Consider the following 26,834-nt stretch of genomic DNA (forward strand, 5'->3'; position numbering starts at 1 on the left):
GTCGGTGCCATTTTTCTACTTAAACGCGAGGGGAGATGGCGTGGTGGTGGGTGACAAGGTGGTGTCACGTCGCAGATACTGCTCTCCACAGCACGGTGGCAGCAGCCCGGCAACTCCCTCCCGCCCGCCTGCGGCTGAGGGAGGCAAGCGGCCGCGCAGGGCACGACGCGGCGGCGCCCTCAGCCAAGCAGCCGGGCGTCGGCCCGCCCCCGCCAGCCCCGAAGCCGCGGCGCCCGGCCCCCTGCCGAGGTAGGAATGGTCGGAGTCCGCCATCTTAACTGTGGGCATCTCTCAGCGCGGGCGGGTGGCGCCATGCCTGCTGAGGGCGGCTGCCCGTAGCGGCGCCGCTGGGGAAAAGGCTGCCAGCCCCTCGCCGCGCTGCGCGTCCCCTGCGGCTGGGGCCGTTCGGTGCTGCCGCCGGTACCCGCCCGGGAGCGCGCCCAGCGCTCGGCTGCCGCGGGCCGTCGTGGGGGACGGGGCGCTGCAGGTGGGCTCCGCGTCCGCGCTCTCGCTCTCCGTGAGGGCGGGCGAGGCTGAATGAGCGCGGGAGCGCCGGGAGCAGGCGGCCCGGCGGGCAGGCAGGCCGGCAGGCGGGCGGGCAGGCCGACAGATAAGACAGACAGGCAGGCGGCCCGGCGGGGCGCGGTCCAGGCCCGACCCGAGCTGAGGAGCCGCCGCGGTGCCCCGGTAGGGGTTATCCGCGGTTGAGGAGAGCCCCTGCTGGTCCCTTCTCCCTTGCCCCTTGCGGAGGGAAGAGCGTTGCAACCGATTGACATAAAAACTTGGAAGGCGTCGCTTACGGGATCCTCGGTGAAAATGGAGACGTTTCTACCCCCCGCAGGCCGCAACGCCCGAACGGCCCGGGCTGGTGGTGCCGCCGGTGCGTTCCCGCTGCCGCCTGCCCGGGGAGCGGTCGCCGCTCCTGACAACAGGGTGCCCGCGGCCGGGCTGCAGGGGGTCGCTGCTTGAAGGGCTTGTGTGAGGGATGAGGGAAAGGCTGTTGGATTTTGTTCTTTACAGCCTCCAAAAATATCTGGCCCTGAGAAGCTGTTTTCACATGGAGAGTTTCCTCTGTGGGGTGCCCTAGATTTTGGTGGGAGATGAGGCTCCTTCTCCTTTGCCTTTTTCTGGAAGCAGAAGCACGTTTGCCGCTGCCGCAGGTGTGTGGCGACGTTCTTTTGCTCATGGGAGGCTGCAAACAGTAACAGACTGTTGACTGCCAGGTTTGAATGCCTTGTTCTCCTGTGTGAAGTACAAAATCTTGCAAGAGGTCAGAGGTTTGAAGTCCAGGCAGAAGGGCTGGTTAAGCTGTTAATGCAGGTCAGGTCAGGTGCTTTTTTTTTTTTTTTATTATTGCTGGTTATATTGCTGTACTCAAACAGTGGGGCTGTCTGTCAAACGTGAAGCGCAGTTAGCAGGATCAAGGGTTACTCAGGTGCTCGTCTCTGTGTAACTTGGAATACCGGACAGGGATCACACTAAATCGTCAGATTGTTGAGTAACTCGGGCTGTAGAGTAACTCAGGGGCCTTCAGAGGCCACCAGGCCCAGCTCCCTACTCAAAGCCTGGCTGGCTGCAAAGTTGCATCAAGTTGCCTGGGGCATCCTCCAGTCCAGACTTGAATTGGGAGTTTCATCACGTGAGTACTGAGCTTCCTGAAAGGTAAAATGGTTGCAGTCAGACTGCGCGTTATCTGTTAACTAAACTGCAAGTCCCTCTCCATGTAGAAGGGATCACATGCTAAAGACTCTTCTTTCCAAAACAGGCTAATTACCAGTAATCTGTGTGCACAGCTGAAAGCCTTGGGACGAATTTGGCAGGATGAAGCCTGTCATTGTGGTGCATGGTGGAGCTGGCCGGATTTTTAAAGAACGAGAAGAGGGAAGTCGTGCCGGTGTTGTCAGGGCTGCACTGCGAGGTTATGGCGTCCTGAAACAGGGAGGCAGTGCCTTAGATGCTGTTGAGGAGGCAGTACGATCAATGGAAGATGATCCTCATTTTAATGCAGGTAATTATTCAAGAATGAAGTAGGTTTAGAATCATCATTTCTTTCAAGTGTTTTGCCTTCATGCCTCTAAAAATGCCGGCTTGCATTTTTTTTTTTATTTTTGCACGTTGCATGGGGTAAATGCTGATGTCACAAAATAGTTTATTTCTCTGTAATAAAATAGCATAGTATGTACTATGGTTTCTGATGACTACACTTAGGTAGATGAGTTACTCTTTTCTCATTTTTCAGTGTTTTATACCTGCCGTTTCATTCTTGTGGTGCCATATCTTCTGTAAATCTTCTCCCATTACTGTGCCACATGTTCAGTTGTAAGACATGGACTCTTTATTGGCATATATGCTTAGTTAATGTTCATGTTTAAGGCCCTTGAATACAGCTTGCAGCAATGTTTAAGCCTTAATGTGTACCTGTTGCCAGAGGAATACTGTTCTTGGGGATTTTAGGTGGATTTCTCTTAATGCTTGCAATTAGTGCATTTGTAAATAACATTACAGATTAATGCAGTAATGGTATATGAGTCATGAATTTATACAGTAAGGGTTCATAACTGGATTTCCTAATGATTATAGTTAATGTCAACAGTAGAATATTTTTCTTCTCTTTGTATGACCTCAATTTTATTATCTTGATGAATTTCAGTGACAATATTTACCTGCCCCCACCAAGGTATGTCAGGAATGACCACGGAAAGTCTGACTTGTTAGTGTTCAGTGTTTTAGATAATGTAGCTATTAGTTATGTGCACACTTAGTTTGCAGAGATTCTGTTGTTCCTTCTCACCTTGTAGTTGAAAGCAGGGGGGAGCTTGTACTTCACCTGGAACTTTCGTTGCTTTATTACTGACTTGGGTTGAACATGGTTGTTTGTTTTCTTAGAGGATTCATGCTGAAATCATGAAGCAGACTTAGCAGTATGGTGTGTACTATTATATAATTAACATCAGAGTGGCATTCTCTCATTTAACTTTTACTTAACTTGGCTTGAGCCTAACACCCTTGTTCAGGTTTGACTATGCTGATCTAAATGGCAAGTAGCCTGGTAATCGCTTACAGATATATCTAGTTAGATACATACACATATCTCATTACATACAGCTACTCTCAGTAGCTAGCAAAAATGAGGAGGGAGCCCTGATTGGAGTGGCGGTTTAAAACTCGCTGTGTGGTATTTAGCTTTGTAAAAGATACATCAGTTTTACTGTAGTACTTTCTAGGAAAACACAGACATTGTTAAGACGCAGCAATAAAGAATGGGAAGAATGGGCCTAAAGATTAAATCGTGTCCTTTTTTGAGTGAGGTTTAGCCATGCTGTGGAGATGCATCTTAATGTAGGCTTGGTGGAGGGGGTCAGAAGCTATACTCTTGCCTAAAACTACCATTTTAGTGGTTGTGCAGCACAATGAAGTCATCAAGTTCTGCTCTTGTGATAAGGAAGCAGCCTTGGTTATATTTCCTTTATGGCATATCTTTGGCTAGCAGTATTAACTGGCTTGGTATGAGTGCTCCAGATCTAGGAACTGTCATTATAGTGATCCTTTCATGCTCTTTCCTCCTCAGCCTTTGCAGGACAGAGGACAGATTTATCTATCTGTAGATAGAGGAAATCAGAGTATTCTTTTCAGTACCCCTACTGTGATTTGCCTAATGTCAGACATGGTTGTTATTTGTGTCTCTTAGATTTTCTGTCTTCTGTTGTCTCTTTGGTTTTTTTCCCCCTGCCCTTTGCTCCACAAGTGAGCCAAGCTTTCTTGCTTTTTCAGTCTCGGAGGCAGGTAGTCCATACCCGTTGTGCTGGAAGGCAGGTGAAAAGGCAGCCTGTAACCACAGAAGGAAGGATTCATCCTACCTCAGATAACCTGAAGTTCAGTTTAGTGTCTTGCTTGCCATGGTGTACAGACTGATGGCGGTCAGCAGTATGAGAAGGAGTGGCTATAGAGCTCTCTAAGGCAAGTGGGATGCTCTTAAGAGGGCACCTGTCTCTTTTCACCAGCTGTGAAAGGAGGCTTTTGTAGGAAGCAGGTTTTCTGCTCGGGAAATTCTAGGAAATCCTAAAATGTATCCCATGAGAGATGTCCAGTAGACATAGGATATTATTAAGGCAGTGATGAAGGGGACTGGTAGAGCTTCCCCTGGAACCATGATTCTGATCATTGATACTTGAGAAGGGGTTACCCTAGTTCCAATGGGAATGTTATGATCATGGGCTAGAGAGCCAGCCTTGTCAAAGGAAGTTAAAAGAGTATGGCAGGGTTTATTTAAGAAAAAAAAAAAAAAAAAAAAGACTTCTTACACCAGTTAAATGAAAAGCTGGAAGAATGTGTTAACACAGGTGGCATAAGGCAGTTACCTGTAAACTTTTTATAGTCAGTATAGTCTAGAAATAATAATGTCATGTATGATGCAGGACTGAACTCTGGAATAATTTATGCGATCAAGAGGGATGAAAAATAACTTTTTGGGGGTGTGTCTGTGTGGCAGGAAGGGCTTTGGAGATTACAGGAGGAGGATTACAGGGTTTTGATACTTCCTGTAACAGGGAATTTAACTTCATATATTCAGGTCTGAAGTACACTGGTATGGAAGTCTTATGTCAACAGTTGCTAACAGTGGTTTCTGACCTGGTTTAGTGTTGGTTTAACAGAAATAAAAACCCCCATGTTTTAGTTCTGCACAATGCAGGTCTTTCTACCTGAGCTACTGTGCAAGTCTGCCATGTTTTGTTTTGGTTATTTTTACTTCTTTCTGGGTTTAATCTTCTCCATCCTTATTAGCAAGGCTTGTGCACTTGATGTCTTACAACAGATTATTCCCTTGTGATACAGTTAGCGGCTTTATTTTTTTTTAAAAAAAACAACCTATTTGCATTGTCTCATTTTGTATGTCATTAATTTTCAATTAGGTTAGTGATAGCACTGATAATTATAGAAGGAAACTACCCAACATTTTATTACTTAATTTTTATTTTTTTTAATTCCTTCATCTAGTGTGTTTATTTGGTAAGGAAGAACTTCTTATTTCAAGCTTTTGTTACAGTAATGAGTGCACACTTTTATTCTGCTCCATCAATTTTGGCAGTTTCTTGGAGCACTGTGTGATGTTAATCTGTTGATAGAATCAAGCACTATACTATTTTGTTGGGCTATGTTGTGTCCTCCTTTGGAAGGATTGTAAGAATAAAATAGTTCTATGTGTACTTGAAGTTATCTGAGGGATAAAGTATTCTATTCATGATTGTCGTTTTAACTTTCATAGCTATTATGTCAATTTGGGTGGGATTGGAAGTGTGGTTTTAATCTTACGAAAATAAGTTTTAAAGTAGATGTTGTACCCTGTGAGATCTCTGTTAACGGTTGGATTTTGTGGTTATACTCAGCATTGTTTCTGCTGTTTTGTTAGTCTTCCGGAGATACTTTCAATAAGTCAGAGAACAAACTGGGAAAGAGAAAGCTTGCTTGATGAGATCTAGTAACTGAATCACTGGATGTTTAGCTCTTAATGACATTCTTCTTTTTCCCTTCCTCCGATTATTTTTTGTTGTTGTTGTTTGCTCTTTTGTGTTTTTGTTTTTAGGCTGTGGATCTGTTCTAAATGAAAAAGGTGAAGTAGAAATGGATGCCATTATCATGGATGGAAAAAATTTAGACTCTGGAGCAGTATCTGCAGTTAAATGCATAGCAAACCCAATAAAACTTGCTCGACTTGTCATGGAAAAGGTATGCTGAGTATGCACTTCAGGGTGAAGCATTTTTTCCCTTAGAACTTCATCTGGTATACTGATAGACCTCAATGATTAATTTTGTGTAGTGCTTTAAAGCAGGAAAGAAGGGAGAAATGAATGGTAGTGTTTGGAAACTATGGTCATGACCAAGAAGAACTTTTATTTCAAGTGGTTTTGAGAGATATGTTTCCTTAGAATGCTATTTTTAATAAATAAGTTCTGCCATGTAATTGGAAGCTCAAGGAGTAATTGACCTATGCATGTCAATCTCCTGTAGCTGCACTGCTGATGTTAAAAGATTTTAGAGGGCTATTTGTTCATTTGCTTTTTCTATCACTGTGTCTTCTGCTTGATCTTGCAAGATTAAAGCTGGACAGTATACTGTTGACTTTGCAACTATATGGAGCCGAATTAAGTGGCCTAATAACATGTTTGGCCATGTAACACAGTCTTACATTGTTCTAGGTAGCCTTTTCCTTTGTGCCCTGATCAGATGGTAGCCTTAGTGCAAAGCTGTGGTCTTCCATGCATGGAAGATAACTTTAGCACCGTGTGATGGTGACAGATTTTTCCAAGAGAGTTAAACTTACCAGGGCAGGAAAATCGATCTACCTTTCTGCACTAAGTCCCTCTAATATCTGCCACAGCAGACCACTCTGGTCTTTCAGAAATGGTGCAACTGGTATGGTTCAGGTCATTTGTGTGATATGTTTTATCTGTTTTACCATTCAAAAAGTTTGCACTGTGTTTGGAGTGTACATTTTTTGTCCCACTAGTGTAGCTGCCCCATTGTTGAAAAGGGTTCATATTTGCAAAAACACTTATTAACAAAGAGGATTTATGTTTCTTTGACCTTTCAAAGTGACTTCTGAGGAAATGAAAGTGCTTTTGGTGATCTATAAAGATGATTGAAATGTAATTTGTCCTCAACAGCCTCCAAAGAAAATAAGAATTATTTTTGCCTTTAACTGGAGGGTAGTTCTGCTTTTAAATTATCACTTTTAAAGTGATATCACTGAGATATTTAATATAAATACTTCAGTGAAATGTATGTCTACCAGAAGACAATCTTAAAACTTGTGATGGATAAGCTTTTTGTTCCTTCATATGGGTTTTATCCTGTCATTTAGCTAGAACAAATAAATACCTGTAGCTTCACAAGACCAGATTTTTCAAAGTTTGAGAATGTAGGTGGGAGGGTTGGGGTGAAGACATCTTCTGGCATGTTGGGGGAATTGTTGTAGGTTTAGTTTACTGGGGTTTTTTATTGTTATTTTTTTGTGTAGATAACTTCTTTTAATGCCCAGTTCGTATTCCAGAATCACTGATTATTATTTTTTTTTTTTGTTCTTGTTGTCTTCTCCATGACAAAATCCCATTTAAGTCCACAAGAGTAAAGTCAAAACAACACGGTTGGTTGTTCAGAGCATAACTTTCCAAAGTGTTTTTTTAAAACAAAAAAACCCACCCCTCTGCAAAACAAAAAACCTCTCCTTTGTCTGTCTGTCTGTCTATTACAAGGTCTTTCTCGTCATTGTGTGGTGCTTCTGGTGTTCAAAAATATTTAGGCTAAATTTGAAAGGAAATCAAAAAGTTAAACTGTGCAGGACAAAGTATAATTGTGTAGCCCTAAATTATGAAATTTTGTGGTAAAGTATATTACTGTTTGTCATCTACACAGAAGTTTTTGAATTTGGACAGAGTTCAAATGTAAATGTTGGCCTCAATTACTTGATATATCTTGAGGTGAGTTTCTGCTGCTTCTCTGTCCAGTATTTTAAATGGGAATACCAACTGATCGTAGAATGCTTTGGGTCAGGAGGCACCCTAAAGATCATCTAGTTCCAGCCCCCTGCCATGGGCAGGGACACCTCCCACCAGACCAGGTTGCTCCAAGCCCCATCCAGCCTGGCCTTGAGCACTCCCAGGGATGGGGCATCCACAGCTGCTCTGGGCAACCCGTGCCAGTGCCTCACCACCCTCACAGTGAAGAATTTCTTACTAATATCTAATTTAAATCTACCCTCTTTCAGTTTAAAGCCATTCCCCCTTGTCCTATCACTACATGTCCTTGTAAAAAGTCCCTCTACAGCTTTCCTGTAGGCAACTGATGTTACTCTCCTGTTCATCTTGGGCAGGAATTTTGGGACACCAACCCATGCTATTTCACAGTACATTCAGAGCATTTTTTTTTGGTTTACTGTGCAAAATTAAAAATGTTTTTAACTCTGTAACCCATGGGTAATAAGACTATAGTTTTCTTGGGATCCTAAGCATGTTAGGATGCTTATTTCCCCGTGGTTTTGAGATGCCTCACTGCCTTAAGGAATTTTGAAACACACAGCTCCCAAAACCAAACAAATAAAACCCTCCCCACCTGCTTGTAGTTTATTTCCATTACTATTATGGAACAATATGGGCTCCATCTGGTGGCCAGAGTAGCTCTTCTAGGTTGTTGCACACATCCTGTGTGCTGTCATATTCTCACCGCGCTCAAACTTGCCCAAATTCATGGGGTAGAAGAAAGGAGGGCACCAGAATAACTTCCATTTGTGATACGCCATTGAACATGGCAGCCTCTAGACATGGAAGGCTTTCAGCATGTTAACTAATTCAACAAATCCTTGAGAAAGCAGTTGAAGTCCTGTTGAATATTCCTGTTTGTAGTGAACAAAAATAAAATGATACATCGAAATGGTTGGGGGATTTTTTGTGGGGTTTTTTGGTTTTGTGTTTTTTAGATGAGGCATGTAATCCCCCTCAGCTCCAGCACATCATTAGATGTGCATCTCACGAACGTTAGAGCACTGATTCATTGGTGTATGTGAACTGTGTATATGTTTTTCCCTACTATATCATACAGCCCTTTACCTGAGAGAAAGGAGAATTTAGGTTAGAACATAGACTTCTCAAGGCAAAGGTACAGATTTTTTTCTGTGCTCTGCACACTGGCAGGATTGTTAAATAACAAACAGTGATGGTCTGAATTTCAGGCCAGCTGCAGAAATTTGGGGGATGCCCTGTTTCGCATAAAATTAACTAAACTTGTCAAAATTTGTTATTTGTTACCAAGATCTCTGGAACACCCCCACCCTACCCCCTTTTTTTAATTTATTTGTCATTTTGGATTAGTTTGTATAAATGTGTCCCAGATAAATTAGGCACTTTAAGCAAACATATTCGTGAAACTGTAGAAGAAGGATGAGACAGCAAAATGTGCTTTTGGGTTATTTGGCAATGTTCTCCCAGCTCTTCTGATTGACAAGGTATTTTTAAGAGAAATAACAAATTATCCTTGAAATACCTTTGTTTCAGAGTGGACTGCAAAAAAACCCCACCCTATTTTAGAAGCTTATTCCTCTATATGCAAGGATTTGTTTATGCAGCTCAGGAAGGTGGGTATATTATCAGAATCTGCATATGGCAGAGAAACCTTTGAAAAGGTTTTAAGAAATAACTTCCATTTCTACAATAAAACTTCATTTTTTATTTTAAACTTATTTAAAGGATAGAGTCTTAATTGCTGAAGAAAAGCAAGTGATGGAGCACATAACCTTCTGATACAGATAACGTCAAAAGAAAAGTTCGATGTATTTCCTAACAACAACCGCAACAAACCCCCCCAAAAAGCCCACACACAAAAAAGCCCACCAACACCCACCCCCCGCACCCACCTACCCCCCTGCCCCAAACCAGTTTGAATTGTTGGATGCTGTGCTTCTGGTGGTTTAGTGGCAGCGGCAGAGGGGGGCAGTGTAGCACAAAGAAGTTGGCTTCCAAGTCGAAGAACACCAGCTTTGTTAGGAATGCGGGTTTTTTATCGTCTGGTAACATCACTCGGCATGTAAGCCTGTTGCCCGCTGTTCCACATATACAAAGGACTTCTTCCTTGTACCCTTATTCTTGTAACCTAAAGCAATGCCCTTGTGAATTGAGGACTTAATTTGTTGATAAAAAGGCATTTAGTTTTCAAAAAGGTTTGATGTTAGGGCCACAACATCAGGAATGTTTCTAAAGGCTAGTCACAGTTCCTGCTTCGGTAACTATCTGAAGGGGTTAGTGCAGAGGCCGTAATAGGCTTAAGCAGAGAATGGTGTCTGTGGCTTGGGAAGGTGTTCGACTGGAATCCTTTAAAACAATGCAGTGCTATGGGTTGGTCATGGTAGTGATACCTTGTTGTTGCTTTAGAAATCAACAGAAGTTGATGGGCTGCCACATCTTGAAAGTTCGAAGCTTTGAGACTGTAAGTGTCCTGTGGAATGCAGCATGGCACAGAAATGCCCAGCCTCTGGCCTAACACAGAGAGTAGCAGAGTATGTGTCACTTCAGTGCTGTGCAAGGCTCTACAGGCCTGCTGCCTCTAGCATCATGTGGTTCTACTTTTTGGACCTTAGGTGGTATCTGTGTGCTGTGCTGGTGCATGGACTTAAAAGCTTGTTTGAAGTTAAGTTCTGTGCTCTGAAATTACTCCAATACTGTATACTCAGACCACCGTTCCTCTAAATCCTTCCTGTCCCCTGATAAGCAATTAACAGCTGTGTAGTGGTCCAAGAAGTTGATGCTTGTTTTTAGATAGATATTTTAAAAAAGAAAAATGAGATTTTAGAGCTCCTAATAAAGTATAAGGATTAATGAAACAAATTTATTTGGCAATTTTTGCTAAAATATGAATTAACCAAGCTGTACAGGCTTTGCAGCATGGATTTAACTAAGGTTGTTGACTTAAAATCTGATCTAAGTGTTTTGCTAAATAAAGGAATCAAAATAGAGCTTCTGCAAATGTTGTTAGACGAGGGCAAACATTTTTTAGTCAAACCTGTTAGAACAGTATTCTGTTCTTAAATTTAAACATCTGGGTCTGTAAGAGTACCAGCTAGCTGAAAGAAATATTTAAAATAAAATGGTTCAGCTGATGTTAAGAAACACCTTAGCATATGATATTCAGCTTTTTTTTTTTTTTTTACAAGGTGTAAGACTCAAATAGAACAGGAATTTATTTACCATTCTTTCCTTGTGAGTAAAATCCTTGTAGATCTTTCAGTTAGCTGGACAAAACAGTTGTGATTTGATGATTGACTAGAAACAGTACAAAGAAGTTGCATGTAATCTAGCAAAAGAGGAAATATACCAGTTTTTCTTCCCCTGTTATAATAAGCATTAAATAGATAAATGCAGTTCTTTTCTACTAATGATGAAATTTGTATCTGTGTTTTGGACAGCTGAAAAATTTTTCAACTAGTGGAAGAGGGTATAGGCATAAAAATCTAGAAAGTTTAGAAATAGAACAAAATTTGGAATTTTCTCTGTGTGGATACTTCTAAAAATAAAAAAGTGATTATACAAAGCTGCTCAGTAGAAGGCAAAACAAGAACTGTCAATGAATCTCTTGTCTGTCTTCTGCAGACGAAGCACATGCTCCTGACTGACCATGGTGCACACCTGTTTGCTCAGGCCATGGGTATTCCTGAGACTCCAGGGGAGAAACTCATAACTGAGAGATCCCGGGATAGATGGAAGAAGAACCTTGAGCCAGATTCCAACCCTGAAGAGTTTCAGAAGTAGGATTTTTGTGAAATATTTTTTCTTTTTAAATTCAGGTAATTTAATTTGTGCTGTCAGTTAAAAAAACAAACACACAAAGCAACAACAAAAACAAAACCACAGGAAAAAAACAACCAAACAAACAAACCAAAGATGGTCTGATACAGTCTTCACAGTATGTCCTCAGTGAAAGTAATGAAAAAATGAAGCTTTCAGTGAATTTGCTTAAGTGTAGGTGACTGGAACAAACTTCAACAAACATGTTGATGCTTAAGAAGATTGTCAGTCACTTTGCCATAGTATAGGTTTTGTGGCTTTAATGGAGCCCAAAGCTAGGACTTGTTATTGGTCTTGAAATTACTGGTTATAGAAGTACATAGAGCAGCTTTTACAAACAGCAGGTATCGCTTAGTTCTTTTCCATGGAAGAACTGTGATTGTAAAAAATCTCCAGTTCACGTTTTTAAACAAGTCCATGAAAAAAAAAAAAAAGTTGATCTTGGTTAGGTAGATGATCAGGTTTGTCTTTAAACTGGATTAGGTAGTTAAACATCAGATTTTGACCATAAGTCTTTCTGCGTTGACTGTGTCTGTTGGTTATTGTAGATAGGAATGAAAAAATTGATGAAGAATTTCAGTGTGGTGGTGGGTGTGAAAAGAGATGCTACTGGATGGTATTGCATAACAGCAAAATGGAAGTCACTGGAAAAATAAGCAAGTCTCATAGAGAGAAGTAGATGAGGTGGATAAGAAAGGAATTAAAATCATCAGATGTCAGAAATGTTTTTTATGCCTGTGAGGTAGGCATAAATACTAAATTGTTTTGAGCTACCATTTGTATGTCAATGGTTGTGACTTAGGAAAACACTGTATTACATTACATAAGTGCTTTATTATATGTTGTTTCTCTGTTCAGTGAAAAGTAGTAACAGGAGAAGCAGAGCTGAAGGAATTGTAGATCAGAAGGAGGAAGTTTCTTCTGTGGGCACGTTAATTAAAGTCCATGAAATGAGGCTATAAACTACAAGCTATATGTTACTTTCAGTAAATTGCTAGAGGGAAAAACAAATTCATGAGGCAAGTGTAAATATGGTCTTGTAAACAAAGTGAAGTTGTTCCTTGACCATAAAGTCTCAATTGTAGTTCATCTTATATCCAACAGAAGTTTTCTTTTGTTCTCTGGTCTGTCCAAGGACTGTGTGGTATTATAATTAATTCTGAAGAATTTTGAGGATGGCGTAGCTCCTACTGCCAGTTGGTCTCCTGACTATGTAAGTTGGAATGGCATGGCATCTGAGTCTCCATTCCTTCTTTCTAACAGATTAATGATATATTTTTTTCCTTTACAACAGTGTTAGGCATCTTCAGTTTCAGCATTGTCTTGTTCTGGAATATCTCATAATAGAAGGCTTGTGTGTTTCTGGAGGACTCAAGACTTCTTGTTTTCTTAGCCACACTATTCCTTTTCTGACAGCCAGTGCCCAAAACATCAGCACGACTTCACAAAGCTGAAAACAGGTCTTTTTTTTTTTTTTTATGCAAGCCCATTTGTTCCTGTATCACATGTGGAATGTTCTTTTTCCATGTTATGTCTGCAGTGATTATGCAGAAACTTGCCTGAGGCAGACAGACAGAAGGCAAAGGAGTATTAGTCACTGGCAACATAATACCAGATCATACTGGGAATTGGAAGGTTGGTGTGTAATTTACTTCCAGTCCTCTGGTCCTAACAGTGTTGGAAACCTTGGGGGTTTCCAGCTTTCTGAGCGAAGCTTTGTGTCTCCACAAGAGAGACCTTTCACTCCTGCTGGTTAGAAGCCTGCATTCGTTTATGCTAAAAGCTTATGATGCCATTGCATGTACAACATGGCATCTTGTATGCCTTTTGCTGAGAAGTAAGATGTGGTTTGTTTAATCTTCAGTGTCTCACTCCAAAGATTCTGACCATACCTTTGTCAAGAATTGCTGGAGATTTCCTGAGAACACCAGAGAAAGGCAGCAGAGGGGCTACTAGCCCCCCTGTGAATCACAGTGCAAGCGTAACTCGAGGAGGTATGAATTAATGAGGACCCTGACAGCAATTGACAGAAACTCCTACTACTGATGTAGGGCTAAGAGACAAAATAGCAGATGCCTCATTAGTTGAATGGGGATAGAATAACTGTAAGTAGCTTCATGAGTACTGGATAATGAAAGAGACAAAATGGAATGAACAAATCCCACATCCATTCTGTATCACAGTGTATGCAGTACATAAGAATAAGTCTTGATTGAACAAAATCATTACTACTAGTAGCATCCTTGGTATACTACAGGTACTCATTGAGGTTCTTGCTGCTGTCACTGACTAACAACAGAGAGGTGATTGTAATATGTTATCTCTACTTGGACAGTTTTGCCTGCCTTAGTAATGTTTCTGGGTCACCTAGCTATGCAACAGGTTGTTTGTATCTTCTTTGCCTTTGTTCTGAAGTTGAACAAAGGAAACGTGTCGCTGAAGCAATAAAGAAGTTTAAAGGGACAGTAGGAAATAGAGTGTAGTTGTCCGTTTGCTCCACCGCAGATAAGGTATGTCAGACACATTCACTTTGTTATTTATTGCCAGTTGAGCTCTTGCACCAAAACAGGTAGCTGCTGCGTATGTGATCTGTGTACTTTCATTATTCTCACAGTTGCTTAAGGTAGATACATACCTAGGAAAATGTACATGTGGATGGACCTTTCTTAATTTCTCAGGAGGATCTAACTTTAGTTGGTTGAAGGGTGCCACATAAGTCTGCAAAGGAGTACTGAATTTACTAATATTCTTTTCAGCGAACCATTTGTAACAGATGGATGGGTGGGAAGCCCATCTGCACTGTCATATCAGTTTGAGATGAGGTCCGTCTCCACATAAATGTCAGAGCAGTTTGTAAGGCCTGTGATTCATCAGTCAACTTTGAATTGCTGTGAATGAAGTGTAGGGACTGACAGTCTGATATTTTACATAAGCAGGAGGGAACAGGAAGTTGGTTCTCTGAGAAGTTGGCTGTGGGTTTCAGGGTACACAAAGGCTGTCTGACTTAATTAGCTTAGATTTTTGTGGGGCTATAGAGAGACCCTCATCAGTGCCCAGGCAACTTCCAAAGGTATTCCTGTTCCAGCCACCTGTTGGGCAGTTCCTTGAAGGTTTGTCAAAAATTCTTTTCCTCTGTGGAGGGATGTAGATTTTTTTGGTATGCCTCTTCTAGCCAGATACTGTTTCATGTTTCTACATGAACTGCCAAGATCAGAATATGTGGACACTCTAAACTGTTGCTTGTCAGTAATGTGTTGCTTCTCAGTGCAGCAACTATTACAGTAAGTTACAACAGCCTTTTTTTTTCTCTGGGTATGAATACACATGTATATTTTAAGCAGCCTATTATATATGACTTTGCTGTGCTGAAAAAATAAAGCAGTAGTTGAGACCTCTGTATTCTTCAGCGCATGAAGATTTTTAAGCTGATGTGTGGTTTCAACAGATTCAACTGGCCAAGTGATTTAAATCTCAAGATCGCATAGCTGCAGAGTACAAAGATGAAAATATGTATTAATGATGTGTTGTGAACAATACTAGTTGAAAGGCATATAAATAACTTTCTGTTGTTGTGTGTGTAGCATTCAAACATTTAGGGGAATAAGGAAGAGGAAAGAGGAGGAACAGGAAGGAAATGATTCAGTGCATACACAACATTACTGTCCTTTTTGTATTTGCTTGTTTATGTGCATTGTCATTAAGAATTCCGGTTAACCTCCTGTTAAGACAGTGGAGACAATTCTTGCATCTTTGAGTTCTGTTTAGGGGAAAGTTGTGTCAGGTGTGTCACAGCCAAAAAAACTACTCCAGAATTGTGATGGCTAGAAATATTTCTGCCCTGTGTGCTTTTGCTTTGCTGGGTTTTTCCTCCCCAAGTCAAAGTTTCAGTGCTATGAAGGTAAACAAGTCATGGGGGGGGGGGAATAAAAAAAATAATTGAGTGTTTTCTATTCTATTAAAATATAAAGCTATGAGAATTGTTGCATATTGCTTGTTACTTTTGTAATGAGAAGCATGTTAAAAGTAGTTTTATGATGAGCAGCAATGTTTTTGCAGTAATCTTTTTTTTTTAAGGCTATCTGGAGAATAAATGCAACATGCTTTGACAGGTACGCTTTAATTCTACCTAATTTTGTGAACTGTTTTTCTTGGCAGAGACCTTGGAACAGTTGGAGCCGTTGCTGTAGACAGTGAAGGAAATGTAGCTTGTGCAACATCCACTGGAGGACTCTCTAATAAGCTGATTGGCCGTGTTGGTGACACAGCATGTATAGGTACAGGGTCTTGCTTCTCATTTTTTGGAGGTATCTCATTTAAAGAAAAAAAAAAAAAATACTACACATTCCAGTACAGCTGAAATGGAGGTCTAACATTCAAGTGTATCAAAGCTCAAGCTCCTTAACACAACATGGAGATTGCCAGTAAGGATTGGGAGTAGAGGTATGGTGCTGTCATTATCATCATCCAGCACTTTTCTGTCTGGAAAATGGGGATGGGAATTTCTTTTTTTCTGTCCTTTCCTGAATGCTGACTTTTTTTTTTTTCTGTTTCCTTTCTGTTCTTTGTGATGAATCTCTGCTTTTGTACATCCATGATTACAGCTAAGTTAAAAAATGTAGCCTGTTCCATACTAAGATGCTGTTTGCTTGATACTTAAGGAAGTAGGTGTAATTACTGTTTGTTATATCAGTGAGCCAGAATTGGAAAATGACTGGTAATTTTGAGTAAAATCCTGTTCTTAGAGAGCCCTGACAAGACTGCATGAGAGCCTAATAGATGCAGTTGGAATAAAGGAAATGTTTTAAGAGATCTCTTATCCAAGTATAAAGAGACCCTTGAAATCCTTTCCCCAGACTTCTTCCTCTCATGGGACAAACTTGCCATTTGATTGCTTCAGGGTTCTACCATTCAATTGGGGTTTAGAAAATAATTACTTTTAGTAAAACATGTTCCAAAATCAAATAGCACTGCTGTTGGCAGTATATGATTATCATAAAACTAATACTAACTTGGTCTTGCACCCTAAGTTGCTAATACTTTGGTACCCTCTGCATTCTGACTGTGGTTTTCAGCTTCATTTCTGACTGCAGCCTTCTGACTGCAAATACCCTTCTTTTATGTAAGTCATGTTCAGGGCTCCTGTGGTACGGGACGCAGGTCTGTGCAGGACAAGTGAAACCGAGCACTGTTGCGCGTTTTGCTTGCAGCTTTTGCTCTTACTAAACATCTGCGGGATTGGATACAGAAATGCTAGCTGTCCTTTTAAATATTATAGCCTATTGAAAGGGGACCTTTACAGACAGATCGTGGCAGTGTTTTTCCCTGTGTAAATCAGGGTCCATTGAAAGAGTCTGATCTGATCAGGGAAGTACAGAAGGGAAGAAACTTTCATTGCTCTTCTGTGCATTTTTCCCCTCCTCCAGTACCTTGTTTACAATGCTGTGGTATGCTCCTTCCTAGCTCCTGGGAAATATTTTTCTTAGGTGATGTGCTAGAAACATGGGTGTTGAGCAAGAGGAAGCTTGGTGGAGAACAGGGTGTGGAATGCGCCTGCAAAAAAAAAGGATGGGAGGAAAAAATAAAGGTGGGGGTGGGAGTTCAAGAGTAGAAACACTCTGCTTGTGGTGAGGACTTACAGGATTCTGCAGGGGCGCATAGTAATGTTTCACTAGAGCCCAGGCTCTTCAAATCTCTTACCTGCTTTTGCTCTTGTAGATAAGTTGCCCTCGTACTTTGCTTAATTGACTAATGTCCTCATAACATCATCTTTCCTATCTTCTCAGTTCATAATGTTGTGTGACCTGGCATTCTGCATCCCATCACTATGTTGCTGATCCTCAGTATGCCGTCCCTTGCTGTTCTGGAAAATATTTTTGCCCATCCCTGTGAATTGTTGGCCTGCTTCTGCTTCTTGTACCACAAGCAGATCACTAGTCTTCTGGCTCTCTCAACTTGGCAACTGATTTCATCCAGCTGTTGTTGATCTCTTTCATATATTTTACTTTTGAAACTGAGGCAGAAAGGAGAAAAAAGTTTGTTACTGACACTTCGCTCCCAGAAGTGCACAGAACTGCCAAAACTTTAGGAAGAAATGTTTGGTACCTATTTTAAACAATACAAAGCTTGTAAATTGTATTACAGATTATTGCCTTTTGGTTGTTTTTTTCTTTTTGCCCCTCGGAAAAGGAAGTGGAGGTTATGCTGATAACCGTTCTGGTGCCACTTCGACCACAGGACATGGGGAGAGCATTATGAAAGTGGTCTTAGCCCGACTGATCCTCTATCACATGGAGCAAGGTAAATTCCAAACTTCCTGTAAGCTGAAATAATGAGGATAGGAAACGTTGCCTAATGATGGGTTTCAGTTTATGTACTATTATCCTAGAGCAGTTGTCAGAAGAGTTGCTCCCAGGGGTATGTGGATGAATCACCTCTCTTTAAAACAAAACAAAGCACTGAAGTATTAATAAAGTTAAAATAGCCTTAAAAAATAGTGGACAGAAATACCTATGCTGTTTGATGCTTAATCATGCTTTAGATCAACGTACATTGAAAGACATTCTTGTCTAATTTAACTGAAGTTTTCTTTAATAATTTTTTCCCAATTTTGAACTAAAATTTTGTGAACAAAGAAATAGAAAACAAGTAAAAGCAAGATATATTTAGGGAAGCAATAGGGAAGGGCTAGAGACAGATAATCAGAGCTCAAATGAGAAAGCATAGGGTATCACCTTTCTAATAAACTGTAAAGGTCTTTATTTTAACAACTCTGATTATAGCAACAGAAATGCTTTAAAGATGTTTTAAGTGTGATTTAAATTTTCATTTTGTTTTGGAAAATATACTAAATTGACTGGGTGAGTATGTGATAAACAGCTGACACAGTATGTCTTATGTGACTGTAATATAATCTGACTGTGGGATGACCCTTTGGAGCTTTATCTTCATGAGTTAGTTTGTCATCTAAACCCTTGATTATATTACAGCCTGTAAACATAGCCAGACACACACTTGTATTGCATGCAGTTGAAGAACCATTAATATACGTATCACCATTATTTTTAGAAAGCCATAGCTTTTGGACAGTACAGTAACTTGCTTTGAGATCAACTGAACTGGAAATAGTTGGAAAACTTTCAATTTACATTTTCACTGGAGGGGCAGTAAGTAGAGAGACAAGTAACAGCTGAGAATACTTTTGTTGTGCTTTACAGAGCTGTTGGCATATAATGGGTGCATTTCTCCGTAAATCTCTTGGCTAATGTGATAGTTTCCGCATAAAATACAACCTACAGATTATTCCCCAAAGCTCTAAGACATTATGATCCCCCCTTACTCTGTATATTATGTCCCTAGCTATTAAATTTGTGAATAGCCTTCTAAGCTCTATTTAGTCTAAACTGTGTAAGCCAGTTTCTTCTCTGGCTTGAAGTTAACTGCATTGCAAAACTGATGCATTGATAACTGTTATCTGGCTTGTCATAAATGAGCATGAAAGGCAAATGAGTCTCAAAAAGTGGGTTTTTTTAATAAAAAAAAAGAGAAAAAGAAAAAAGAAAATGAACGTGTATGCATGTTTAATTGGTTTGCACTTGTTCACCCTGCCTGTGCTTGCTCTACCTTCATTCATCCTACCCAGAAGTATAACTCAGATGCCAGGAAAATGCGTCAGCAATAGACTTCCACCCCCACCCCATGTTTCCATGAAGGCGCTGAAAACAAACCCTCAAGTTATAACAACTTTTTGAGTCTTTGAACAGTTGCGTATTTAAGAACGGCTATAGAGCTCTTTCATAATGCTGTTTAGCTCTTCAGTAATTCACATAGTAAATATCTTCTTTTGGACCAATGCTGCAAAATTTACTGTCATATTTCAGGAGTGAATTGCTTTGCCAGTCTTAACAGCTGTTGGAATCTCTGTCTTATGGTGGCAGCTGTTGTCTTGATGAAAAATCAAACAGTGAAATACTGACCCTTTGAAGTTAGTGCCACTGACTTGAATAGTCACAGTGTCACCCGTAACGTCAGAGAAAGGAGCTTTATCCTGTCAGTCACCAGTGCTGTGAATAACTCTGACTCTGCTGGTTTTGTTTGGTTTTAACTAAAAATTTGCAGGGAGGCAATGAAGGCATGAAGGTCAGTTTTTGTTCTGCCACCTAAGCTGCATGATGTTACCAATGGTATATGTCTTAGAACAATTAGGCTGAGCCCACTGCATTCCTGAATATATATTCCTACTTGTAGTGAACAAACATTCTGCAGCTATTACAGGCATGTGTGTATGATGTACGCATTAACTTTGATTTATTTAGAAAATATTCCTTTAATACAGATTAAGTGTAATGAAAAGATCAGGTTGCTTTGCTGGTCGGTTCTCTGATGTCTAGTATGTTGAGTCCTCATCTTGCCTGATAGTTTCAAAAGTTTCAGGAAGGGTAATGCCACTGTCTGCTTTTGATAAATTATGACAATGTGAAGTACGTGCTTTGAGCTCCACTGCAGCCACTGGATTTGGAACGTAGAAGATGACTGAGATTTTTGATTGTTTTCATGTGGGGTTTTGTGTTGGTTTTTTTTCAAATTGTAAATGCTTTAGACCTGCCTTCCGATAAACCTTTGATGGAATCTTGCAGGTTGGCATTTTTCACTTGAAATGATGGCATGAGAAATGTTGTGCCTTTAGCATAGGGTTGATGAGTTAGTCTATATCAAACACTGAAACTGAATTACAATCTAAATCTATTTAAATCCTGTCTTTGTAGCAGCACCATATCATAGCAACTACTAGCAACTGTCCAGAGCCTTCCTGTAAACAGTTCCTTTGCTACGCTGGAAGTTTCTTGCTAGTTTAGTTGAAGGAGGAATTAGATTTGGCTGGCTCCGTGGGGAAGGGTGAAACTTGAAGGGAGTTTTAAAACTTATTTCAAGACAGGTACCATGAAGTTATCTTGTTCTTCTTTTCAGGAATGTCACCAGAGATGGCTGCTGACACTGCATTAGACTACATGAAGATGCGAGTTGGGGGACTAGGAGGTGTCATTGTTGTTAACAGTTCAGGAGAGTGGGCAGCAAGGTTCTCCACTAAGCAGATGTCCTGGGCTACTGTAAAGGATGACCAGCTGCATTACGGGATTTATGCTGGAGAGAGGCATACAAAATCTGTTGACGAAGCACTTACGTCTGAAAGTGAGGGATTCTGAGAATGAAGAAACATCAACTGAGGAAAAGTGATCTCCAGTTTTTGCTGAAGGACAGTGACAGTTGATTTCATCTTTCTGAAAAATCTACTTTTGATTGGTTCACAGGCATTGCCACATTTACAGTCAAAATGAAATATGGACATAGATCTCCAGTGGTCATGGATACATGTATAGTGTTTAAGACCTTCAGGAAGTCAGGAGAGCTTCTCTTTCTAGATAAGAAAGAGAATGGTCAGTAGGTTTCTTGGTTAGCACGCCTTTGTCCTACATTAAAGGGAGCCTGAGTTTCAGTATTAGATGAACTCCTTTCTGTGCCCATTCTCAGAGACTGCTGCCAGGATGATTTGAGACATAAATACCTATTAACTAAAAACTGAATTTTGAAAATTGCATCACCCTCCAGAGTCTTCTGAGCGGTCACCCATGATAATGAGTGCTAACTGTCAGTGAAATACCACCGAGCGGCAGTGAAGAGTTAAGGCTACATCACTGTCACAGGCTTGAGATAACCGTCAGGGGAAATAGTAATGAAGTAAAGAAAATAACTTGTCTCCAGAGATGGGAAACGTGATGCTTTCAAAGGAGTTCTTTTTATTCCATTCATTGACGTGAGACTTACAATTAAAAAACAGGTCGCAAAGAAGTAGGCTACAATAGTGAACAGCAAAGATATTACTGACTTGATATCTAGGGTAATAATAAAGAAGGTCATGATTTCAATAAATATAAATAAACCAGCAATTTTTGCTACTCAAATACAAAGGTGATAAGCGCCTTTTAAGTCTAAACGTGAGACAGATGATGATTAACTGGAAAAAATAATTATCTACAATCAAGTGATAAAAGCAAGCTATACTAAAACAAAACTGCCCCTTAACAAGCTTCTTGTGTGAAGTCAATCATTTTCTGGAGAGGTTTTCTTGTTAAAAAATAATTGCTGTTCTGCATTACCTCTAATACAGTTTCTTCATTAAGATTTCGTATTTTTAAAAGAAAGCAAAATTTCTTTTTCCTTTTTTCTGACTTGACTACATAACTTTTGGGGCTAAACATGTGTGATAATTTTATGGATTTTAGCTGGTCACTAGGTTTCCTCTGTGGACAGATTTGTATGTTACAATTGCCTGTCATCATAATGTTCCCTTTACAAGATAACACAAATAAACAGCAAAAATCTTAAATCATAGTTTGAAACGAACCATACCTGTGTCTCAACTACAATAAGCCATGTTGCTGACTTGGCTCATACAGAGCGGTGAGGTTGTCAAAGCTGTCTAACCTGCTCTCTAGTTTGATCCATGGTTTATTAAGACATTGCAGCTGACGGGGTGTGGGCAGCAACGGTTCAGGAGTAGACGGCTCATGCAGAGGATAACTGTGTACTTTGTTCCACAGGAGATCATGTAGAAAATGGCTACTATCTGATCATCAAAAGTTCATGGAACAGTAACAGTATGTAAGATGCACTGATCTGTAGAGAGACGTGGTCTTCTTCTGAGTAAGAATTAATTAATTTCCCTTTCTGTGCATGAGATACCAGTCTTACAGGGCCAGGCTGTTCTTGGGATGGGGAAGGGGTGGGGGGTGGGGGGGGGGGGGGCAGGGAAAGCGGTATTGTCTTAGCTTCATTTCCAGAATATCAAGGCTATGAGATTTTTGCGGTCAAGGATCTGCTTTGATCATGTCACCTGTCCCTAGTGCGAGATCAGATTCAGGACAGGCAATAGAAAATGTGATCTCCGTAAGTTCCACCAAATTTCACTTTGCAGCATTGTTTTCATGAAATTACTCAGTTTTACTAATGAAAAAGAATCACATTTGAAGGATGTTTCTTAGAGCTAGATGGTGATACATAGGAATGGATGCAGGCTGCAAACAAGAGAAGAAGAATACAAATATCGTGTCTTGTATCTGTTTTATCAGATTAAAGACTGGTAGAGGGCACGTTGCTAGTAACCATTCCTTCGCTTGCAGTAGCAGGAGGGAGGAGCATTTAACCCACTGCTACCACAACACCTGGTGTATCATCTTTGTCAAGCTCTTGTTTTTGTTATGTTTTCTGAGTGCTTGTAAGCCTGTTCTTGTCATGCTCCAAGTTGACCAAAACCCAAGTGGTGGTTAGTATGGCAGCAAGCACAAGCTGATGCCCCCAGTGGGTGGTTTATTGGCCAGGGTTTGGCACGCCACTAACCTGGATAGTTGGCTTTTGGTTAGCTTTGAACAAGTTCACAGCTGCCCAGAAAGTACCATCAACCATAGCAGCAGTACAGATAGGATCTCGGGGCTGTCAGAAGGAATAGTAAATGGTTACTGTGCTTAATTCACCTCAGCTGTTCTCAGGAATATAATGTAATAAATAGCTGGCACTTACAAGGAGCTTTATCCTATATAGGTTCTTATATCGCTCATCACCAGACTAGCTGGGCACCTTCCAACAGTGCATTAAGCACTGCGACTACCATCTGGTCTGTATGATTTGTTCTGTTTCACCCGCTCCTTGGTAGTGTGCTTTGTATTCCGTTCTCATGAAAAAGTATCTGGTTTTCAAAAATATGCATGTGCTGCTACGCCTTTCCAGTTCCTGTGGAGCTGGGAATGAAGAAGTGTGCCTTGCATATGGATTGATGACATTTGATCATCCTTAGGCTGGAGCTTGCTCCACAGTTCAAATGCTGGCAGCTCAGACAAAGCGCTGGTACCAGCAGTCAGGCCCACGTGCTTTTATTCCAGCTAGCTGGCTGCGTCGGTGCTCCTCAGAAATGTACGTGATTTCCCCATCTAATCTGGACAGCAGGTAGACCTCTTCTAGGACAGTGTTCCCCATTCTTACGAGAGGGGTGTCGTGGTTTGACCCCGGCCGGCAGCCAAGCGCCACGCAGCCAGTTACTCACTCCCCCTCACTCAGAGGAACGGGGAGGAGAATCTGAAAGGAATGTAAAAGTCAAGGGTTGAGATAGGAACAATTTAATAATTTAAACAGAATAAAGAGGTAAGAACAACAATAATAATAATAATAACAAAATAGAAAGATGGGGGGAAAGGGGAAAGCAAAAGCCCCGCACGCAAGCAAAGCGAAACAAGGGATTCATTCACCACTTCCCACGGGCAGGCAGGGGTTCAGCCAGCCCCAGGACGGCAGGGCTCCATCACACGTAACGGTTACTTGGGAAGACAAACGCCATAACGCCGGCTGTCTCCCCCGCTTCCTTTTTGCCCCAGTTCATATATACCCAGCATGACATCCCATGGTATGGAACACCCCTTTGGCCAGTTTGGGTCAGCTGTCCTGGCTGTGTCCCCTCCCAGTTTCCCGTGCCCCTCCAGCCCTCTCGCTGGCAGGGCCCAAGAAACTGCAAAGTCCTTGACTCGGTATAAACATCACCCAGCAACAACCAAAACCGTCCCTGTGCTGTCAACATTGCTTTCACATCAGAGCCAAAACCCAGCACTGCACCAGCCACCGAGAAGAAAATTAACTCTTATCCCAGCTGAAACCAGGACAAGGGGGATGACAGCAAATGGTCGGGGGTGGGGTAGACCTAACTTTCAAGGGAGCTGGAGAGCTGAGGGTGGAACAGTTGTTTTCTCTCTCTACTCTTTCAGTCGTGTTCTTCAGCTGGAACAGGATGAGATTTTGTTGCTGATGATGTAAGAAGCTGCCGATGTTGTGCAGGGCTACCTCTTTTTAATATGCATGCATGTCCTCTGACCATTGTGAACGTTGGAAAACTACCCTTTATAAGTGTTTTAACAGCTTTTATAGATGTAGTTGAAAGACGCTGAACTTTAGGGGGATACCAACAGCAGGATTGCGCAGTTGTGTGCCGCTGCCATGTGCTGCTGCTGGAAATGAGCCTCTAACCCAAATGGCTGTGACCTGGATATCAAAGGAGGAAAGTTAGAGGTCCGTTGCCAAGAAACTGAGTGTCCTTGGCATGTAGCAAAGCAGCAACAAGAGTTTTAATTATCTAATTAAAGTGTGGCATCCCATTATTTTCTATCATTTAGAAAGCCAGTTGTGAATGTTGTCCTGTTTCTTTTTTACTACTCTGTAGAAAGGGTCCCTGACCGGAGCAGGGCATACATATCAAAGCCAAGACGTTAACAAAAGCAGCAGAGTGGCATTGATGTTGCTCATATATTGTTCATTCTGTGCAACTTTTCCTTCTTAATCTTTGCACGTTACAAGTAATTTAAAATTGTTCTGTAGGACATCAGTCTTTGGAAATTTGGGGTTATTTTTTTCAGTGTTCTACTTTGTCCTACATTTTAGCTCTGTGTCTCCGGGGTGTTTTTCATTGACTTTGAAATCTATCTTGGCAAACTTTAATGGCACTTGCTGCTTTGCTTTCTCTTCTGGTGTGCTTTTCCTTTGATATGCTCTGATAAATATTTGCTGTAGGACAGATTTCAGTCTTGGTTACATCAGTATAAATGAAAAGCACAGTCACTGAAGTCCATGATTGCGCTAGAGAAAGTGAAATGAGACACAGGCTCGCCTGTCCAAAGCTGGTAGCTCTGTGAGTATTGAAACAGCTTTTGCTAATGAGGGAGTAGAAAAGAGAGAGGACGGCGAGCCTGCTGCGGGGGGGCACTGCGTGAGGCAGGACTCCAGTCTCCGGCAGCGTCGGGGTAAAGATGATGCCCAGGGAAATAGTTAAATATGCACACTGGGAAATTATTAAGTCTCAAGTGAGTCACATAAAAGAATCTTAAGATCACACAGACAAGGCGAGCTAAAAGTCATTTTGTTTTAGACATGTAAACCACAAAGGAGGGGAATAATTTTCCTTTCTACTGTGCTCCTTACGCTTGGTTTACTGGGGGCAGATAGATACCCTGCAACATTGTGTAAACGAGCTTTGCCAGACCTGGTCACATGTGCTTTAATTTCAGTTATTTGGAATGTTCTTGCCCTTTGGCCTTTAAAATTCTCCTTGGTTGGAGCAATAACTTGTTTTCTCGCGGTTCTTCCCCAAGTCCTTTTCTGCTGAGGACAGGATGGGTTATGATGTGGTCTGCGTGGGCTTTAGCCCTCCAGCCCTGCACTTTTGCCCCTTTACTGCTAGGGCTTTACTAAAACTTAAGCTATGTAAATGCATGGTAGCGTGCAGCTTATTAAATACTCAGCTGCTTCCAGCCTTAATGGGTCTGCCCAGTCCTGCCTGCTTAGCGGCATAGCAGGCTGCACGCTTAGCAACCCAGGCTGCCGGGAGTGCATCGCCCCCATTAACCACCCTCCCTGCTGAATGTAGCAAATATTTCCAGCTTTTTCTGATGGTGTACGAAGCCTTGTCTGAGTCCAGGTGTAGTTGCCACCTGCCAATCGCAGCCTGTGCTAACGACTGTACTACGAGAACGCCATGCTGGCTAATACGGGAGACAAAACCCAGGGCAGTCAGAGGTGCTGGACTCATTTCTGCAAATACTAATGACTGGCAAGCAAATACACATACCAGCAAGTGTAAATCCTGTTGTTTTAGCACTTGCTTTTTCTAAGCAATTTCTAAATGTTCACTTATTAGCAGCTTCTAGAAGAATTCACAAACTGCTTCTCTTTCCAGCTGGAAAAGTGCACAGTTTGCTGGGACGTGGGTACTCTCATCCTCTATATGTGGAACTCCTTTGCTGCATTGGAAGAAGGATACAGCCAGTATTTTTCTCCTTCCCTGTATTACAGAAGATAATTTGTGGTGGTATTGGTTGGTTATTTTTTTCCCCCCATTGATTTTGTCTTTTAAAAGCCGAAAAAGGCTCTTGTGGCTTTACTGAGGCGTTTTTATCTATCTTTTGTCTTACCTCAGGTAGCTCTTCTGAGATCCTTGGGAGTGAGCGTGGCTCAGCTAAGCCTCTAGTAAGATAATCAATCAGAAATTATAATATTAGGGAAAATGAGTGGAACATGAAACTCAGCACGTTTTCAAGTATTTTAACCCAGAAGGAATCACAATTATTATCTAGTCTTACTTCCTAAATAAACAGGCCATAGGTCCTTCTCTCTGTTATTTCTCCATTAAGCAAATAATTTCTCTTGAAGTATGGTCTACTCTTGCCACAGGCAGAATGAAAATGAGGATGCTGTCTGGGAGAAAACACGAGAACTACTTTTTAAATAATTCTGTTTTAACACATTTAAGAAAAAAAAAAATGTTATCATGGCAGATACCCTGGTGGCTTCTGTGCTGCCACCAGGCTGTGCTTGAAGTCTCTATGGGGTAAGGGTATCTGCTAGAAAATAGACCTGAAATCTCAGATCCAAAGATACACAGTATATATTTTCCTGGAGACAAACCTCCAGAAGTCCTGC

At 41.3% G+C, this 26,834-nt stretch overlaps 1 protein-coding gene across 4 annotated transcripts; it reads left to right on the forward strand.

Moving 5' to 3' along the window:
• Positions 1 to 228: 228 nt before the first annotated feature.
• ASRGL1 (asparaginase and isoaspartyl peptidase 1) lies at positions 229 to 21,713 on the forward strand. 4 transcript variants are annotated; one of them, XM_056342408.1, is made up of 7 exons: positions 229 to 249; positions 1,766 to 2,008; positions 5,582 to 5,724; positions 11,133 to 11,287; positions 15,483 to 15,601; positions 17,514 to 17,624; positions 20,292 to 21,713. In XM_056342408.1, exons 2-7 carry the CDS (start codon positions 1,822 to 1,824, stop codon positions 20,525 to 20,527), a joined length of 951 nt encoding a protein of 316 aa, XP_056198383.1. In that variant the 5' UTR covers positions 229 to 249; positions 1,766 to 1,821; the 3' UTR covers positions 20,528 to 21,713. The 4 variants fall into 4 exon arrangements, with proteins under 4 accessions (XP_056198383.1, XP_056198379.1, XP_056198381.1 ...); XM_056342404.1 differs by lacking the exon at positions 229 to 249 and adding an exon at positions 293 to 487; XM_056342406.1 differs by lacking the exon at positions 229 to 249 and adding an exon at positions 637 to 880.
• The last annotated feature ends 5,121 nt before the right edge of the window (positions 21,714 to 26,834 follow it).

Source organism: Falco biarmicus, chromosome 6 (assembly GCF_023638135.1).
Source record: "Falco biarmicus isolate bFalBia1 chromosome 6, bFalBia1.pri, whole genome shotgun sequence".
Lineage (NCBI taxonomy): Eukaryota > Metazoa > Chordata > Aves > Falconiformes > Falconidae > Falco > Falco biarmicus.